Here is a 19,557-nt window from a genome sequence, read left to right as displayed (position 1 = left end):
TATAAATAAAATTATATACAAATAAATATTTTTTATTACATATAATCGGACTATATGTACGTTATGTTCTACAGAAGCATAACAAACTGCTTTATAAATCAGCATGGAATATCCGTTGAAAAAGGATTTTCAATGGCGTGAGTCACCGCAGAAAAATCATATCGCTACCGAACTGGTTTATCCTGAAAAAAATCTTTTCCATGATCGACTACGTCATTACTTTCCCAATGTCAGTTTAGGTAGTTGAATATTTCAGATATCTGAGATTTTACGCTTCGAAGATAACCTTGAGACCTGTCATATGCCTATATAATGCGTAATGATATTTTAATGACTTCATGCATCTCTAGTGATTTTCAACATACGATTCCACGTACGTGATGATTAATAAAAGATCGGCATATGTAATAAAAGAGGAGCGAGCGATCTTGTAAAAATGTTAGATACAATAATAGATGTGCAATTATCCAAGAGCACATCATCGTATCACACTACCATCTACATCTACTATCATCACTATATCTTTCAATTGTTTACAAGTGATGTTGCATAATTACAAAATTAAGACCGTAAGATTTGCAAAGGTTTTAATTAAACAAGGTAATACTTTTTTAAGGGTCGTGTATTTTGTATAACGTTTACTCTAGCAACAGTAAGTCAATACAATTTTGCAGTATCATCCTATTTTATTATATATACAGTATAAATTCCTATTATTTATATGAAAGTATATAAAATTATTGTTTTCCAACATATATATATATATATATATATATATATATATATATATGTGTGTGTGTGTGTGTATATGTACATATCTTGTAATTATAATTAATATAGAGGTACATATATGTATATATATCCATTCGTTCTTATTTCGCAAAATAAGAAACCGTCGAGACGAGTTATATCTAACTACTGATTGTATATGGCAAATATATCTTTTCTTTTATCTTCATCGATTCTTGAAACAGGATGCATTACAATCACCTTTGAAATATTAATTTAATAGTTAAAACTTATTAGTGTATTCGATTAAACAACTATTAAAATTGATTGTATAAAATAAAACGGCCGTTGAAGACAAATATTTCCTATTGTCCCCTGAATAACTGAATCGTGATGAATAAGATTGGTATATGGCAGTGTAAAAATGTTTTCGTGATCGTTTCGTTCATTAATAATGAAAAATAATTATTCAAAATCACATACGTGACTATTTGTTCGGATGATAAAATTCTTAATTTAGCAGAAACGTACGTCTTCACCAAACTTTTAAGCTTCATAAAAGTCTTTGATAATAATATATAATACTTCCTTCTTCTCAATTCATTATTTTAAATATCAAACTAGTAACGGTAAATTCTGTAAATATGATAGTATTTGTATATTTTTACGTGTGTTTTGTCTATTATATATTATATATTTTTTATCGCACATTAACAAAATAAAATTATTCACGTCACAGTACCAACTTGGATACCGCGTGTGTATACGTGTGAAGGTACTAATGTGGTGAAAGTGGCCTTTACCACGGATTATTATAATTTATTATAGAACAGTAGTATTTTTTTGATTCTATTATGTAACAGAACGTATATACAAGAGTGACTCTATATATATATATATATATATATATATATAAAAGGCCTGACAATACATAGTGACTTTTTTTTTCATAGTTTTCATAGATGCAATGATGATTAATTTAAAATTACTTAATGATTCTATAGATCAGATATTCGTTTACGCTTACTTAAGCTAAGTCTTTGGCTTAGCATTAATAATAGTAACCAAAGAAATTCAATATGAATTCATAATTGTCTTTCAATATAAATTTGTCATATTATTTTCAGTATCATTTCAAATGATGCTATATTCGAATTTAATTAAAATAATATCCACAAAGAAACACAAAGATGATGTATTAACAAATATAATAATATAAAATAATTTGAAAAATGCACTAGAATGATATTTTCACATGGAGGATAGCAACCTACTAAGAAATGTGAATTAATCTTTTAATATGCAGATCTATTTTAATATTATTCAGACTAAAAAAATTAGAGCCTAATATAGGTACATGTCAATATAGGTCAAAATTAAAACAAAACTTCTTTAAATCGTTGCTAATATATAACATGTAATACTAGAATTTTGTTATGGTCACAAATTTAATACAAGCATTACAAAAAAATTTACATACAGTCAATAAAAATATTTACAATAGAAATTCCAATACACTTTCATAAGTTGAAATACACTGAATGTATATAATTTATATGTATATATATCTTGTATACCAGAAGTTATATAGAATCAAATCGAGTCGTTCTCTGTGCATGTGTTTCCTAAATATTGCATATCCTGAAATATGCAACATCTTCATAAAATCATAGAAAGAATCTTAAATCTTCTCATAGTACAAATCTTGTCTTATATGTAGACAAAAAAATAAATATTGGTAAACAAATTTAATATTTATCAAAATGCGTAAAATGAACCACAGTTAGATGTATTAAAACATGTATATTGAACATTGACAACTCGTCATCTTCTTGAGGAACTCAGCTTATGCTTCGTTATTATTTTGATTATCCATAACATTTTTACATTATTCCATAATAATAGTGGTAACCCAGCGCGTTTTCTCCTGGATGGACCATTATGAAATATTTGATATCATATACATATTACCTGATTATATTTCGAAAAGAGGCAGATATGGAAAACCTTAAACTATGCCGAAGTAGTGAATTCCTTATGAAGAAATGTTTCGATATCCACTCGACATATAGGACAACGTTTATTGGTGCATAACCATCGATCAACGCAGTCAATATGAAATAAATGCATACATGGAAGCCTTCTATAAGTGGAAAAAGAGAATACAAAGTATTATAATCCACAATATCTTAGTAAAGATGCATGAAACTAAAGGCATAAAACTAAAATTCTTACCTAACACGTTCACAATCTTCGAATTCAGATAAACATATTGTACATTTTTCAATAGCATCTTCCCCGTTTTCCACCTTTTTTACCTACAAATAATATGATGTTGTAATATCACGTAAAACTGCTTTGTCTAAATATACGACGATAAATGCAATATTAAAAAAATTTTATTTATTCTTACCCGTTTATATTTATGAGGGAATGTGTGGCTTTCAATGGACTCTTGCGTAGCCCCACAACTTATACCATGAGCCATACGTCGCAAATCAACAATGCGCATGTAATTGTCCATTCGTGAGGGCATGTGACGTGCTCCTGGTAATATAAACTCTGGCATACCTGGTACGAACGGCACTATCTGATGTGCTCCAGATCCTTGCTACAAATGTATTAAAATAATACAAAATATGATATGTTTGAGGAGTCACACACCCAAACTACTTAAAAAAAATATAAAGAGGAAACAAACCGTATGAGGATGGAAACTAATGTGAACGTGATGCATGCGTTGCGATGGCCGTTGATGCGGATCGTAATGATACATATGATGATGTACATGTTGATGTATTGGTTGATGTATCGACGGTAACATCAGCGAAGACATTGATTCTACTGGTTGATTATTCAACGGATTTACCTGTGAAATATACATACAACATGAAATGCAGATTATATAATATGATATTGAGAGATTTTGCATGAAAATTAAATTACGATTATAGGCAGCACAGGGATGTTTGGTCCCCTATAGAAATTAGATGGCCCTCGAGCCTCAGGATGACTGTAAACCGTAGGTTGCTGCGGTGGTGGTAAAATGGGAGGAGGAAGATAATTTTCTGTATATGCCGCATTATCCGTTCCATTATTACATCGTGTACTTGGAGGACTATTGTTTCCTCCCTCTCCACAAGTATGTTGCGTCGATGAATGTCCGTGGGTATTACATGGTCTGATAACCATATCCACGGATGGACTAACAATAAAATTTCATTTTAAAAAAACACAGTCTTCAAATAAGATATAAATATATTAAGACACTAACCCATGATGTATCTGAGAAGATCTAAGATAAAGTCTACGTCTGTGTACTTCTTGCATGCGTTGTTGATTCATCCATAATCTTTCCTGCACAGGATGCATCCTTGGTCTCACTTGTGCTACTTCTGTAGCTGCATCTACAATAATAATATAAATAAAATTTACTTTTATTTTTATTATTTTATAATTATATACCAATACACTATATCATATATTTTTTAACAATTAATATATCAATTTGTAAATCAAAAAAGGGTCATACCTCCTATAGATGAATAACCTGTATGAACGGGCAATCTGTGATTGTGATACGCGCCTCTATTATGTATATTATACGATGTTAAATGATTCCAATAATCTGGTGACCCATGCACGCAGTGTGTGTTATTTCTAAACAGGATTTTACAATACGTGTAATATAATAAAAATTACAAAATAATTATAATTCAAATAAAAATAAATATATTTAAAAATATAATTTGCTCACCTATGATTAAAATCTGCTGACCATGGATTAACTACGGGATTTGTGGATGCAGATGATGTGTGCTCTTCATCAGATTCTACAGTTAAGTCAACTACAGTGACTGTACGATTATCTTCATTTGTATTTTCCAATGAATTCTATAACATTGTAGAAACAATCTTCTTTTAAATAAAGTTCTTTTAACATTTATGTCAATAATTTCTACATAATTAATAATTCCTTCCTGTTTTATTTTTTCGCTTAGCTTTTTAAAATCAATATTTTAATGCTATTTTATATATATATATATATATATATATATATATATATGTGTGTGTGTGTGTGTGTGTGTGTGTGTGTGTGTGTGTGTATAAAATAGCATTAAAATAACACTAAATATTATACAGCAAGCAGCTAATGAAGTTATTTTGATTACAATAATCTTTATATAAACACAAATCATAGTTTTATATTTTTCCTGTGATGAACATTATATAAAGAGATTAACTTCTTTCCATTAAAAAAAAAAATTACTATTAATAAAATGTATAATATTATAAATATCCTAGCTAATCATTATTCAATATTAATTTCCTTTCTATACAATCTCATATTTAAAGAAAGTACGTACTTTGGCATTGTGATTAACAGTTCCAAGTACTTCAACTGAGCCATCCTCATCATCACTATCACTACTAGAGGACCAATCCAGTTGCAAATCTGGTGCTGATGGTGTATTATCATTTTCTATTAAAATCACAAGATTGATAAATCATTTATTTACATCTAAACACAAATTTTAGTACGTTATAAAAGTTATAAAAACGTACGAGATGAATGTATTTCTTGAGGTGTCATTACATTTGACATAACTGCATGGCATAACAAATTATCAGACACATCATCATTATCATTTCCTAAATTTTGTAAAACACTTGTGTTTTCTGTTGATCTTGTTATACTGCAAAATAATAATTTATTTATAATAAAGGTATAATTAAGATGTACTCATACAAATATTAATAAAATATAAGTAAATACTTGTTTGAGATAGAATGATCCGACAATCTAGATGGTCCAGCTATACTCAAACTATCTGGCTGTTGACCACTCAATAATTTTTGTTCCTCGCTTTTTTTAGTTTTATGCTTGACTGTCAAATCACGATCATGCAAAATTCTCTTTCTTCTATAATTATCGCACACTCTCTCCTCACATGAATTATTCAATTGTTGAGTTGGAGGATCTTTTTTAGAGTTTCTTTCTTGTCTATTTTGGCACATGTTACAATTCAAGAGATCAGATTGCCAATACTCTTGCGAATCGCTAGTTGCATCTTGCTGGGTTAAATAATTTCCATAAACAAAACTGTTCTCGGAAGCGGTAGGATGAGTTGGATTTGAATAAGGACTTATAGCTGTTACATCTGATTCTTCGATATCACTTTCAGCAAATAAATGCTCGTATTCCATTTCATTACCTGGAAATACATTTAATTCACATTACATTACATTGTAACAAGGAAGAAAATCTATACATAAAATATTTTTTGTAATTAGATCAGCAGAAAACCCGTCGAGTCCTTTCCACATACCGGCAGGAAATCGAGGTTGCGGGGATGGATCAACTGTTGATGTAAATGCTGTATCAAATATATCAGCCAGCGATGTAGAGTTAGCTTCTACAGACGCGTTTGTGGATTCTCCTTGAAAGAGCTCGCTTTGCTCTTCAGGCTTGCCCTTGTGCCAGACATTTTCCGAACTTGTGCTTTCCTCCATCCTACCTCTATATGTCACAACCAATACAATGTGTTAGGCACGATATCAGTACATTTGAGTACATTCAGTTGTACAACATTAAAGCCGGAGTACTCGCAGAATCGCGATAATTAACTCCGTACAAAAAAAAAAAAAATAGGAAAATGCACACTAGAGATAATAAAAAAAAAAAAAAAGATTAATCCCTTTACGGATACGAATCCGTGACAATGATCTGTATTAGCGCTGTATATCTGTAATCCCGAACGTTGAAAAGTTTTTTCCCGTTCTTCGCAGCAATGTTTGTGCATTACGCACGGGCCTTCCGAGAACCGTATCGGATTACGGGAAGAAAAGTCTGGGATGCGAGCCGGGGATTCGAGGAAATTCTCCGGCGGATCTCCCCGCGACGAGTTCGTTTCTCGCGATAAAATCGCGGATCGATAGCGCGATGGAATAATCCGAGTGCGCCGAAAGTGCATTTACCTTGTAATACCTTTGACGCTCTCGTCAAGCGATAAGCGTATCTTCTCACCACGTCATTTTTATCAGATTTACTTTCCGCGACACCGCCACCCGCCGTATCATGCTTCGTGACGAACAATGCACCGATATTACCTTCGCGATCGGGACACTGGGAATTTGATTGAGTCGCGATCCATGTAAAAACGTGGATATAATTAAATTCTTATGTCAGTAATAATGATAATGAAATCGAAAAGAATCTATATAGATTGGAGCAAACCGAGTCCCTTTGGTGATTCACACGTATTCGGCAACCGCGGTACCATCAATCGTATCTCCCGTCAACTACTCACGCCCCTGAAAGACTCGCTGATCATGCAGCGTGCTACCTTGTCAGCATCTCTCCCAGCCAAGGATGCATAAAAATATATGTAAAATATAAACAATAAAAAATAAATAATAAAAACACTCGCGTGATGCAACAGCAAATAAAAATAAATGGAGGCCAAAAAACGGAGCAAATATAAAGATGCAATCTGGAGAGCGAATAAAAGATATAAACGGATCTATTTACAGTATTTAATTCACAAAATCCATGCGATATAATAAACGTCTCGACGTTTCGTAAAATATATATAACTGGAGCACAAAGCATCTCTTTAGATGGAGATAAAATTTGAGGGAGAGGAAAAAAGGATTGGAGATCCTTTGCCCACATTGTCGATTGGCCAATTTAAAATAACATTTTTTGATTGATTGATTCAGTGGAAAATCTCCAGACATCAGTCACTGTAAGTGGCGGGTGACACTCGTTTGACCACTAGCCACTTACAGGAGTTGGCGCCTAGAATTTTTCCACTGTTCAAGCGCTGTGAGTGGTCAATCAGGATGTGGTCAAATGGGTGTCACCCATAAGTGGCTATGTCCAATTGCAACGTAGTCAAACGGGACGCTCCAAAAAAAAAAAAGTTGCGACCTATCTCATTTTTTTCGTTTTAACAATAATCACCGACAAAATACTATTAAAGATCCGATATTCACTGCCAGTCTGAAAATCTATAATATATGTGATATATTATATATTTTTAATACTGGCAGTAAATATCGGAACGCAGCCTATGAATATCGGTCAGTCTTAGTACAGCTAAAAAGAACAAACCTTTAAATATCCACATAACCTAAAAGAGAGCTAAAAGTATAATTAGGACTCTCTTTCCAATGGAAAACAAGATATAAAGATTATTATCCAAATCTATTTAGTCAAAACTTTAAGAGCAATTAAGATTGAAATCGAAATTATTTGAACTTGAATAATTTTAGGTTCAAGATCTAACAAAAGAAAAAAAAACTAACAACCGGACAAACATTTTTTTTTACAATAGTGTCTTAATTCGATAGACATTTTGATAAAAGTAAAAGAAAAATAAGAAATAACGAGATATTATTTCAATACACAAAGTGATGTATGATATGATATAATGTCGAGTGAAACAGTATTTGTTACGGTTGGCACAACGAAATTCGATGATTTAATAACTACAGTATTAAGTCCTGCAATCTTAGAGGTAAAGCACACTAGAATTGTTTACATTGACCTTTGCGCAACTGTGTGTTTAATTAATCGTTCTTGTGTTATATGTATGTCAAAGTATTGTACATGTTTACAATTAATATGATTCCAGGCTTTATCCGCACGTAATTATAAGCGCCTGATTTTACAAATTGGCAATAGCAATTTAGAACCAGATTGTACCGCGCGTTGTGGTTTTCAAAAAATAGAAATCTTTAAATTAAGTCCATCCATCGGAGAATATATGCAACTGGCAAATCTTGTGATAAGTCATGCAGGCGCGGGAAGTGTATTAGAAGCTTTGGAGTATCACAAACATTTAATTGTGGTTACCAATAATCTTCTCATGGATAATCATCAAATAGAATTAGCTGAGCAGCTGTATAAAGATGAACACTTGTATCATTGTACTTGTCAAAATTTGTTGCACATTATACAAACAATGGACTTAACACGATTAAAGCCCTTTGTTAATGACAAAAGTACAGATATTGCAAATTTCATCGACAAAATAATGGGATTTAGATGATGACATTCAGATATTTTTGTCAAACGTATGTGGAAATATTCTGTATGCTAAAGAAAAATCAAGTAGCTCTGTGGGAACAAGCAGTAATATTTATATATATATTTGAATTCTTAACATGATTTACAATAAGGATACATACTTTAAGATTCATTGTAATATATATTATGACATAATTTACAATAATAATATACACTTAAACAACCTTCCCTCAAAATTACATATAGAAAAATTTATGACTCTGCATTAGTCAAAATTGTGACAGATCAATGGCAGTTTTAACGTTCCCGTGGATAATTTATAAATTACTCTTGGACGTGAGTCATCATTTAACGTAACAATTAATTATAAAGTATTATAAAGAATACTTGTTAAAATAAATCCAGGTCTCTAAAAAAATATCAATTATCTTTCATGCAATCTTTAGCATTGAACACTGTTCTATCATGAACAATTGATATAATATATTAGCAAGTGAAATAACTTTTTCAATGCACTACTATGTTCTGTGAGTTATTGCTGTATGGCATACTTTCAATTTATTCTTCACGAAGACATTTTACACGGATATGAAGAGAACTACACAGAATTATAGTAGTGTGTATCTTAATTATTAATCAAGCCGAGTCGTGTCATTTCTTTCAGAAGCTCATTACCCATTTGTGCAGGACTCCTCGTTACTATTACGCCAGCCTAATAACAGAATTCACATACATTAATAAAAAAATTATTTAAAATGTTAATGTGTATTAGTAGAAATTTTGACTAACTTTTTCAAGTGCATTAATTTTATCTTGCGCGCCACCTTTTCCTCCTGAAATAATGGCACCAGCGTGTCCCATTCTTCGTCCAGGTGGTGCAGTAAGACCAGCGATAAATGATACTACTGGTTTAGCTTTTCCACCCTATGGCATGACATAAGAATAAAACATAATATACTGATCCTGCAGTGAGTTCTCGGAACAAGTGCGAGACAGGATTTGTCTAGGATGGAAGGGTTGAGGAAGTATCAATAAATTAGAACAGTAACCAACAGTATTTTTTTCGATGAGATATTCTGCTGCAAGTTCCTCTGCACTGCCACCAATTTCTCCTATCATTATAATACCAGTGCAATCTGGGTCAGTAAGAAATACATCCAAACAGTCAATGAAATCGGTACCATTGAATGGATCGCCACCAATACCGATACATAATGTTTGTCCAAGTCCCGTCTTCAAGTAAAAGAAAGTATCGCTATAATATATTGATTATTTTATGATATTATATGAGTACACAATTTTTGAAATGTGCTTACAAGTGTTGTTTGATTCACAGCCTCATAAGTTAGGGTTCCTGACCTCGAAACAATACCAATCTTCCCTTTTTGATGTATATGGCCAGGCATAATACCAATTTTACACTGCAACATTACATATGAAAGAATTATATTATTCATTATCTATAAATTTGATATAATATCTAAAATTATTTTTGTACCTGTTCAGGTGCTATTATCCCAGGACAATTTGGACCAATTAAACGTGATTTATTTTGATCAAGTAATCGTCTTTTCACTTTGACCATGTCATGTTGAGGAATACCCTCCGTAATACAAACAATTAATGGCATTTCTGCATCAATCGCTTCCATAATGGCTGATGCTGCAGCTGGAGGAGGAACATAAATGACTGTTGCAGTAGCTCCAGTTGCTTCTTTTGCCTATAAGATACAAAAGATAATGTTATAGAAATGTACAAGATGCAAAAGAATAGCGACATATTTACCTCTTTAACTGACTTGTACACTGGTTTTCCAAGGTGTTCTATACCTGCTTTTTTAGGATTGACTCCACCTGCTATCTTTGTACCATAATCAAGAGCTTGCTGGCAATGGAAAGTTCCTTGCTTTCCAGTGAAACCTTGACATATCACTTTGGTATTTGCATCGATTTTTATATTCTTCCTAGTTTCTGTGTAATTAAACCTCACCTGAGATCGTAACAAACTTCCACAGTTTCTAACTGAAAAAATTATAAAACAATATCTAAAAAACTATAAAAAATATTACTAGATAAGCTGCTTTATTCTGATAAAACTAAGGGATATATAATCAGAAATTTTTTAGACCTAGGTAATGTTAAGGACTATCTTAGTCCTACTTATTTTATCATTACTACTCATGAAGAAGGAAAGGAATGGAACATGTAATCAAATCTTTCCAATTCAAATGCCAAGAAAATAACAATTTGAATCAAAGAAGTTTTCACCTTATAAAGTTTCTTGAATTATAAAGCCATAAAGAAAAAATGTTATTAGAGATTTAAGCACATGCATATTATTGTTGATATATAATCATATATTTTAAGAGATTATATTTTAATTTACTGAAAAAAATCATATTTTATCTAACTCTTATTGTAGAAAAGTTTTTATATACTAGATTTCAAAGAAAATATTAAATTTATATATAAGCAGAATCTCTTTTGTGATATATTTCAAGCTTTAGAAATAACTGCAGTACTTAATTTCTTCTTCTTTTAAAAATAGTACAATTTTTTTAGGAAATGAATAAAAATTTGAATTATGGAAGTTTCTGAATTAGAGATTTTTTTATGATAGTACTAAGATAGAAAGGAGGAAAAAAGTATATTGCTTACAAATATAAACTAACATCAATATATACGCTCATTTCTACAAAAAATGGATTAATTTTAATTGCATTTAACTTACTTTTAGTCTTTTTTTAGTTTCAATAATTGAGAAAAGATAAAGAAGTTAAAACGAAATTAAAACTAATCTGATACAGATTAACACAAACATTAAAACAAAAAATTATGTACAGATGTACATAAGAAGTATTTAAGATAATATATAGATTAAAAATAAAAGGTATTTACTGTCTTCTTCTATTTTTAGAGTCAATAACAAATTTCAAGAAGTTTGTAGATCAAGGTTCATCTAGCTATATTCCTATGTAATCTGACATTTGTGCTACGAAATAAAAAAATGAACAGAAGACGTATTTATACAACTTAAACAGAAAAAAATATGAGAAAAATGTAACAGGAAAGATTAAAGAGTACGAAAGAAGGGGGAAGTATAACCCTAACTACACGAGAGCTATCGAGGGAGGGTCGCGAAATTATCATGAGAACAAATCATTCAATTGCTTTGCGTACATCGTTCCCGATTAGCGAAACGAGCATTTTCCAACACAAGGCGCGACCGGGCAACGATCATGTTCGGACCCTTATATAATGAAATGTTATCATAAACGGACTGTCAGCATTATTTTTAGTACGTTCATAGGCTACGCGTGGCGTAATCAGCGAGGGGAAAAAAGATCTTGAGGGCATTGTAACGTGCAAAAATCTCCGAGAAAACATCGACGATGGTGATCAAGCCGAGGATGTTGCCGAAATGTATGCGAATACCCGCCACGAAGACTCACCAGTGAATTTAGAAAAGGCCCTGGCAGCCACAGCCATCTTTCAGTTTGTCCTTTCCGCTGAGGAGGAGATGATGTTGAAAATCGAATTAACACCGGAGCACCATTGATAGCACGAGCCAGATAGTACGATCTGACAAGAAGGTCAAGTCCAAAAAGATAGAGACGGGAAATATCGTACAAAGTTGGTTGAGTCACAAACTTGCGAGAAAATAGAACCGAGAGTCCCATCTTAATTGTTACATCTGATTGGCTACGGGAGACCGCATTGCGATTGGACGTGTCCACTCAGATCGGTCTACGGTCTTAAGGGTAGTTGCACACTCAGAGCGGCAACGCGACAACATGGCGATAGCCAATCACCGTCTTGTTTTCTAAAATGTGACGAAGTTATATATCAAAAAACAAGACGTGGATTGGCTATCGCGTTACCGCTTTGCCGCGTTCTATGTGCAACCAGCTTAAGAATTTTTCAATAGACCACTTGTCAAAAGATTTAGAGATCAATTGTGCATTTCGAAACAAAGTGAAAATTATAAGAATAAGAAAATTTACTAGAGTATTTTATAATTTTATACGTTGAAAGTAAATTTCTAGTAAATTTCTTTATAATTATTGTATATGTAAAATTATATTATATTAAATACAATGAACAATGCTTGAAGATTTTCCACTGGATCAACCAATCAGAAAATTTTATTTTAAATTGGCCAATCAATAACGTAGTCAATTGGGCATCCTTCAAGAAATATTAAAATGCATTATTTAAAATAAGTACCGTGTGTGGTGTGTGGGGGAGGGGGGGAGGGGTGGCACACTAATGTGCCTAGAATACTATTTTATATATTCTAGGGACTGTAGGGAATGTGTTCTAGGGATTCTAAGCGCAACCGTTGTGTTTTCTGGACATAATCTTTTTTTCTCTGTCGAATGAACATCACACAGCAGCTGTAGTTAATGTTAGTTCCAGAATTTCAGTACGTCTGTTGAAATTGGTTGAAGTTGGCGCGATCAACGGAGATTGTTTCTATTTATCACTATTATTGACTATTTATGAGAAGAGATTGTAAAATACTGTAGTAATGAAGGCATCATTGGATCCGATATATGTGCAGGTATCGTGTGTCATTTCGTAGCAATATATCGGAGTTACATGTGTGACTCCAGTGAATTATAACCGGCGAACAAGTTGTATTAAAAATCATGTTTGGCAACTGCACAACTACTTAAAAAATTTATTTCATTTGTCTTTATTGTTTTCTTCATACGCAAAGTGTTATTTCCTGGATAATTCTGTGAACATTCGATAAAACAAGCTTGCACAAGTGATTCGTTGATTGTTAAAATAAAATGTCTATTAATAAATAAACTATGCAAGTTTATATATTAATGTCCTTGATATCTTGTTTTTATATAATCTGAAGCAGTTTTCATAAGTAAAATTGAACAAATTGTAGAAATTATCTGCGATGTTTGTTTCTAGCAATTCAAAAATGAATGTACTTTTTTAAGATATAAAGTATATTTGTATGAAGTATTATACAAATATCGATTATTTTTCACTAAATCTCATGTAATGAATCTACCATGTGATTCTTTATGCTATAGAAAACAGTTTTTTGTATTCAAACAATAGTTTTTAAATGAAAAATATTTTAAACTAATGAATGAACGCTTAAAATTATATCAACTTTTACTTTAATTACTTAAGGAAAGTAGCATGTGTTGAATTTGTATACTGTTTTACCATTTTTAAAAAAATTTTATAAGAATTGCGATATGTTTAAATAATGTTTTGAGTGCAATTTAGAATACCTTTTTTTAAATTATGTTTCTTGATATCTTATTTTGTATTTATTGTTATTATACTTTTAGGAATTTATATTTAAACAATCAAATACATCTCAAGTATTTGATTTGAAGACTCCTGCATACATTCCTGCCGCTTGCAATCTTCTTGTAGCTGACAAAAAACGAGGACTGCTGTATATAGGACACGATGATAAAATCACTGTTTTAAAGCCAGCGGAGGAAAACAATGCTGAGTGGAAGATAGAACTTCAGTTGCCAGGCGTTATATCAAAAATTGCAATTAATTGTGATTATAATTATATTGCTATAGGCATAGCATTGAAGCCTACAATATTGATATATGATGCCCATTCATTAGCTAGAAATGTATGCACGTAGCATATTTTTGTAGAAGTTTTAAAAATATTTTCATGTTTTAGTATTATAGAAAATTAGATATTGTATATTTTATTATTAATTGATGTATTAATTTTCAGAGTCTCAACCTGTTGCTCGAAATAACATCATCAAACAAGTTGGATAGTTACATAATGGACATACGATGGAATCCTACTGTACCTACAACGTTTTGCACTGTTACTAGTGACTGCACTATTGGTAGCTTCCAACTGAAAGTAGAAGAAGAAATAAGAGAAAATTTTGCTCCAAAGATATCTGTCTTGTCCAAAGTGTCTAATGAACCACAGGCTTTATGCGCAGCCTGGAGCCCCAAAGGCAAACAGATAGCAGTGGGCTGCAAGAATGGAGATATCGTACAACTGAAGCCAGATACTTTGAAAGTAGCTAGAACTATCGCAGGTCCTTCACCATCCATCGGAGAGGTAATTAGCATCCTGTGGATCAGCAATTATCAATTTTGTGCCGCATATTTAAACAATGAGCGGCATATAAATGTTCTCATTGTTGATGCGCCAAAAGGAGAAGCAAACGCTATATTTACATGTTATGAAGATATTACATATGGTTTCCCCGACGCCGAGGGAGAAGACAGTGTTCCACGTTATTATTTCGAGCATATACCAGAATGGGGACTTATCATAGCGGGCAGCAGCACCAGTAGCGAGATAGCTGTGTTAGGCACTACAAACGGTGGCGTAAATTGGAATCAATGGCAATTGGCCGATAGTGGCAGGGCTCAATTACCACTGATAAGAACAACGGAAATTTATCCCTTGGGTCTGGCCGTGGACAAGTCTCCGACCAATCGATTACCGTGGGGTACGGACTCGATATTGCCGCATCCAGTTCCTGTTTTGCATATTCTTGGAACATCCGGAAAATTGTGCAGCTTCCACATGGTCAATTTAGCATCCAACTGTCCTGCCATCAATGTTCCTCCTACGGAAATTATCACACCTCCGGTACAGTCACAGCCTAATGCTTTACCCGCAGAAATGTCTTTCAGTATGAATGCCGCGGTGACCAGCACGCCACGTTCGAAGCAGGTGGAAGCAGCGCCAGAACGATCAAAGCCCGCTCCGGTGACGAGTATATTTGGCGATTCTCTAAAAGCAGCTGGATTTTTTCAACCATCTGTGGAACAATCAACAGAACAGCAAAAGCCACAAGAAGAAAAAGCCGCGCCGCTAGCATTTGCGAAACCGGTTACGCCCAAGGAATCGCCAGCACCAGAACCTACGAAGACGGAAATCAAACCAGTTGTAGATAAGGAAGCGAACACGCCGCAAGTAACGGAACAGAAAGTTTCTATAGACGATAACATACGGTTACGAGCTTACATACAGGAGCAAGCATTGTTTGAGAAAGAATTACGAAATAAATTGGAGCCACAGACATGGGAATGCGGCACAGATGAAGAAAAAAAACGACTCGGAGAAACATCTATGCTTATAGAACAGTTCTTGAGAGATTTAAAGGATACGACAAACAGTCTGTCCAGTGATATAGCGTACTTGAAAGCTTTGTTACTCCAATCATTCGCGTGGGTCGAAGAAACCAAATCAAAGAATACAGCGAGTGTCGATATCACAACTAGAAACTGCAGTGAGAACAGCAAAATAGCGGATCTACAACGATGGTATTACTACACTCAGACGCAATTGAATCAAGTCAGCAAAATTTTGGACTTAGAATGGTCGGAGCACAAAGCACAGGCGAAATCAAAGATGAAGATTCCCAGCTTGGAGTACGTGTATCAAAATCTGTTGATGCATAACAAAATTATTGCGAAGGAAAAAGAGAAGCTCGAGCAGATCTCGCGGCAATGGCGATCCCTCAATCGCTCGTTGGCGGCTAGTGGTATGTCCAGCCTTAATCGCTCGATGGCAAGTTTGCAAGTGACCTGTCCAAAGTCGCCAGCATCGATTATTCGAGGAAAAAACGACGTTATAGATGCCCGTTGCAAATTCATTGCTTCAAAGACCCTGAGCTTTACACAGGAAAAGCAGATTAAGTTAAGGACATTGCTCACCGAATCATCTCCAAGAGTCATCAAGCCAGTCAATCCATCACCGATCCAAGATCGTCTAAAGGCTACACTGTCTTCCCTAGCATCTCTCAGTCCTGTGGTGAACGAAGCTAAGACCAAAACCGAACCACCGATTGTTAAGCAGAACATCATCGTCAAGCAGCCGATTGAGAAACAGACCAAGTCACAAAGTCCTCTCGCTTCGTTGAACAGCATCGTTGCGAGAATCGGTTCGTCCGACACGAATGGGATCATTACGCAGAACAAAACCCAACAGAAGCCACTTCCAGCGATCGTTTCTTTCTCCGGTGCGCTTTCTACCAAGCAAACGGATAAAAAGCCCATCGCATCGGCTGTCCTCGCAACGCCCCAATCTAAACCGAAACAAGATCTCAACATTAACTTTCCACCGTCTATCACGTTTGGAACGTCGACACCGAAGTCTCAGGAGATCCTCTTTCCAAGATCACTTCTTACAGATACGACTGTCAGCAATAATAAGGAACCGGCGAGCAGCGACAGCGCCTGTAAAGTCTCGGAATCTGCTCTATTCTCGACCGGACTGTTGAAGGATGTATTATCAACGGAATATCCATTGACGGAGAACGCCCGCATGGGAATCGCACGTAACATTTCTCTTTCTACGGCACCAACTGTGAAAACGGACGCTGCCGCCACATTCAGTTTCGCTACGCCTATAGTTCCTCCTGTCGCGAAGACTCCAACTTCCGGCACTGCGCTCGACATGGTGTCCTTTGCTTATTTAAAACCCACTACCTCTACCGTAGAGCCACTCACGACAACGGCTCAAATGCAAACACCGATAGAGTTATCGACTTTATCATTGGAATCACCTAACAAATTAATCCTTCAATCGGTGGATCAGTCAGGCAACAGCGCCAACGGAAAGATAAATGCGATCACGACTTCCATGAGCTTCGCTACACCCGCACCTATTGTTACAACACAGGCTCCCACAACGACTGCCATTACCTCCGTTATGACCCTTGGTGAGGTCACCATTAGCGTTGTAAACGCAAATAGCACACGCAGACCAGTGACAGAGATGCCATCCACCAGCTCGGTTATCGAGAAAGTCACTACGTCTGAAGTGAAAGCACCCACCTTCGGTACCTCCATAGCTGCCCAGGCTCCAACTTCGCTAGCAGCAGCAGCACCAATATTCGGCGGTCTGACTATCATGAAGAATACGGCAACAGCAGAGGCGACGATCACACTGCCCGCTACGACTACCTTCAGCACAGTTTCATTCGGGACATCGACCTTGGCGCCGACCACCGCGTCGGAGTTCAGCGGATTTGCGAATATGTCCGCAGGCGTTAGCACTAGCTCCTCGACGATGCCTGTGAGCAGCACTGTATCTCCTTTCCAGACCTCTCTAAGTAAACCAACATTCGGTGAGCCCGTTGCCGCCAGTATGCCGGCTACGAGTTTCGGGATCAACTCTGGCAACACCTCTGCCACGGGTACAATTTCATTCGGCATGTCCGCGGCGACAACGACGGCGACAACGACGGCGACGACGACGGCGACGACGACGATAACGACGATAACGACGACAACCTCGATTACGCCGGCATTTGGCAAGAGTCCAATATCGTCTCCAGTGTCAAACACGCAATTCCCAGATGTTCAAACATCCGCGTCAACGGCGAATGTCTTTGCGAAGCCGATTATCAGTCTCGCATCATCACCGTTTGGCAATTCCTCGAACCCCGTATTTTCCAACACGCCTGCCACTTCCTCGAACACCTCCATGTTCGGAGGCAACAGCATGAATTCCATCTTTGGGTCGACTGCCCCGAGCGGAAGTATCTTCGGGGGTAACACGACAGGATTTGGCACGGCCTCGACGGGATCTATATTCGACACCAGTGCCCCGAAACCCGGCATTGTGTTCGGTGGTGCGACCAACGCACCTGCCTCTCCATTTGGTGGTGCGACGAGCAACGCGTCGCCAACGGTGGTCAGCGGTTCTCCTGCAAACGCAAACGTCTTCAGATCTACCGTGTCCAACGCTTCTCCCATACAGCAACCATTACTCAGCAATCAACCCGCTTTCGGACAGGGTCCCGCTTTCGGTGCCAAACCAGTGTTCGGCTCATCGCCCATCTTTGGCGGATCGAAGCCCGTTTTCGGGGGTAGTGGTTTTGGTTCATCCCTTGCATTCGAATCTCCTGGCATGGGTAAATAAATAGCTGATATCATTACACATTCCTAAAATGGAAACAGTGTGACAGTTTATATATTTATCTTTGAAGAATATCTTTTCCTTGTATTTTATCATTTTTTTTAAATCCAACAAAATATATATATATATGGATAATATTTCCGTTAGTTTCATAGACGACTGGATGGCATATATTTTTCACTTGTAATAATAACAGAATTTTATAGGATTTGGAAGTCCATCTGCTATGCAAGCCGGCTCTACAATGGAAAATATGCCAAAAGTATTTGGAGAAGTGGCAGGCAGCAGTACGTTCGAGTCTTTGGCCAATCAGTCGGGTGGTCTCAGTTTCGGTAGTTTAGCTCAAAAGAACCCAGAACCAGAGAAACCAACATTCACTGCGTATGTAGTCTCCATATCAATAAATTTTGAATTGATCGAATCAATAATAAAGTAACAATAAAGAGATGTAGAAATAATTTGTAAATAATAAACAATTATCTTATTTCAGCGGCAGCTCGTTCTCCAGTTGGAGGTGAATAAAGTATAGTTGCGGCAGATTTATCTTCAAAATTGTTATGCATCTAGCAGAATACAAAATTTCTATTGAACGGGAATGATTTAAAATTACAATCGTGTATATACTGTTTTACATTCAGATGTACTTTTTATGAAACAAAAATCATTATCTATTATGTCTTGTACTGTTGTAATAAATGAGAACCGATCTAAGTTTTATAATAAAACGTTTACAAGTCAAATAAATAATTAACATTATAAGTTAAGCCTGAAAATCGTGCAGCGTGCCATTTTTATATCGAATACTAAAGATAATTAAATAATTAAATACTGAAAGATAGCTGCAATTATTTTGCTCTTCTTTTTTTAGTGAATATTCTTAACATTTAAACATA

The 19,557-nt window shown here is 35.2% G+C and overlaps 4 protein-coding genes across 6 annotated transcripts; 2 read left to right on the top strand and 2 right to left on the bottom strand.

Moving 5' to 3' along the window:
- Positions 1-2,117: 2,117 nt before the first annotated feature.
- On the bottom strand, positions 2,118-7,062 carry LOC105433446 (uncharacterized). Of its 2 annotated transcripts, XM_089073803.1 has the most exons (14): positions 6,709-7,062; positions 6,060-6,250; positions 5,507-5,945; positions 5,296-5,426; positions 5,097-5,212; positions 4,487-4,623; positions 4,262-4,389; positions 4,004-4,136; positions 3,676-3,934; positions 3,431-3,598; positions 3,143-3,340; positions 2,965-3,047; positions 2,737-2,872; positions 2,118-2,656 (listed from the first exon to the last, which is right to left on the bottom strand). In XM_089073803.1, exons 2-13 carry the CDS (start codon positions 6,241-6,243, stop codon positions 2,743-2,745), a joined length of 2,106 nt encoding a protein of 701 aa, XP_088929929.1. In that variant the 5' UTR covers positions 6,244-6,250; positions 6,709-7,062; the 3' UTR covers positions 2,118-2,656; positions 2,737-2,742. The 2 variants fall into 2 exon arrangements, with proteins under 2 accessions (XP_088929929.1, XP_088929928.1); XM_089073802.1 differs by having other exon boundaries at positions 2,118-2,872; positions 6,709-7,059.
- A 634-nt stretch (positions 7,063-7,696) lies between these two features.
- Alg13 (Alg13 UDP-N-acetylglucosaminyltransferase subunit) lies at positions 7,697-9,153 on the top strand. Its single transcript, XM_011648767.3, has 2 exons — positions 7,697-8,252; positions 8,370-9,153. Exons 1-2 carry the CDS (start codon positions 8,166-8,168, stop codon positions 8,784-8,786), a joined length of 504 nt encoding a protein of 167 aa, XP_011647069.1. The 5' UTR covers positions 7,697-8,165; the 3' UTR covers positions 8,787-9,153.
- Positions 8,854-12,407, bottom strand: Scsalpha1 (Succinyl-coenzyme A synthetase alpha subunit 1). The gene is made up of 7 exons (XM_011648766.3): positions 12,216-12,407; positions 10,550-10,785; positions 10,263-10,484; positions 10,081-10,185; positions 9,818-9,997; positions 9,554-9,688; positions 8,854-9,476 (listed from the first exon to the last, which is right to left on the bottom strand). The coding sequence occupies exons 1-7, from the start codon at positions 12,250-12,252 to the stop codon at positions 9,390-9,392; spliced, it is 1,002 nt and encodes a 333-aa protein (XP_011647068.1). The 5' UTR covers positions 12,253-12,407; the 3' UTR covers positions 8,854-9,389.
- A 752-nt stretch (positions 12,408-13,159) lies between these two features.
- Positions 13,160-19,510, top strand: Nup214 (nuclear pore complex protein Nup214). Of its 2 annotated transcripts, XM_011648769.2 has the most exons (5): positions 13,160-13,327; positions 14,088-14,390; positions 14,501-18,659; positions 18,871-19,045; positions 19,155-19,510. In XM_011648769.2, exons 1-5 carry the CDS (start codon positions 13,295-13,297, stop codon positions 19,180-19,182), a joined length of 4,698 nt encoding a protein of 1,565 aa, XP_011647071.2. In that variant the 5' UTR covers positions 13,160-13,294; the 3' UTR covers positions 19,183-19,510. The 2 variants fall into 2 exon arrangements, with proteins under 2 accessions (XP_011647071.2, XP_088929566.1); XM_089073440.1 differs by lacking the exon at positions 13,160-13,327 and having other exon boundaries at positions 14,170-14,310.
- Positions 19,511-19,557: the final 47 nt, after the last annotated feature.

Source organism: Pogonomyrmex barbatus, unplaced genomic scaffold (genome assembly GCF_055798465.1).
Source record: "Pogonomyrmex barbatus isolate J1 unplaced genomic scaffold, ASM5579846v1 scaffold15, whole genome shotgun sequence".
In the NCBI taxonomy this organism is placed as follows: Eukaryota; Metazoa; Arthropoda; class Insecta; order Hymenoptera; family Formicidae; genus Pogonomyrmex; species Pogonomyrmex barbatus.
Note: the sequence above shows the minus strand (reverse complement) of the source record. Positions and strands in the feature narration are given on the sequence as shown.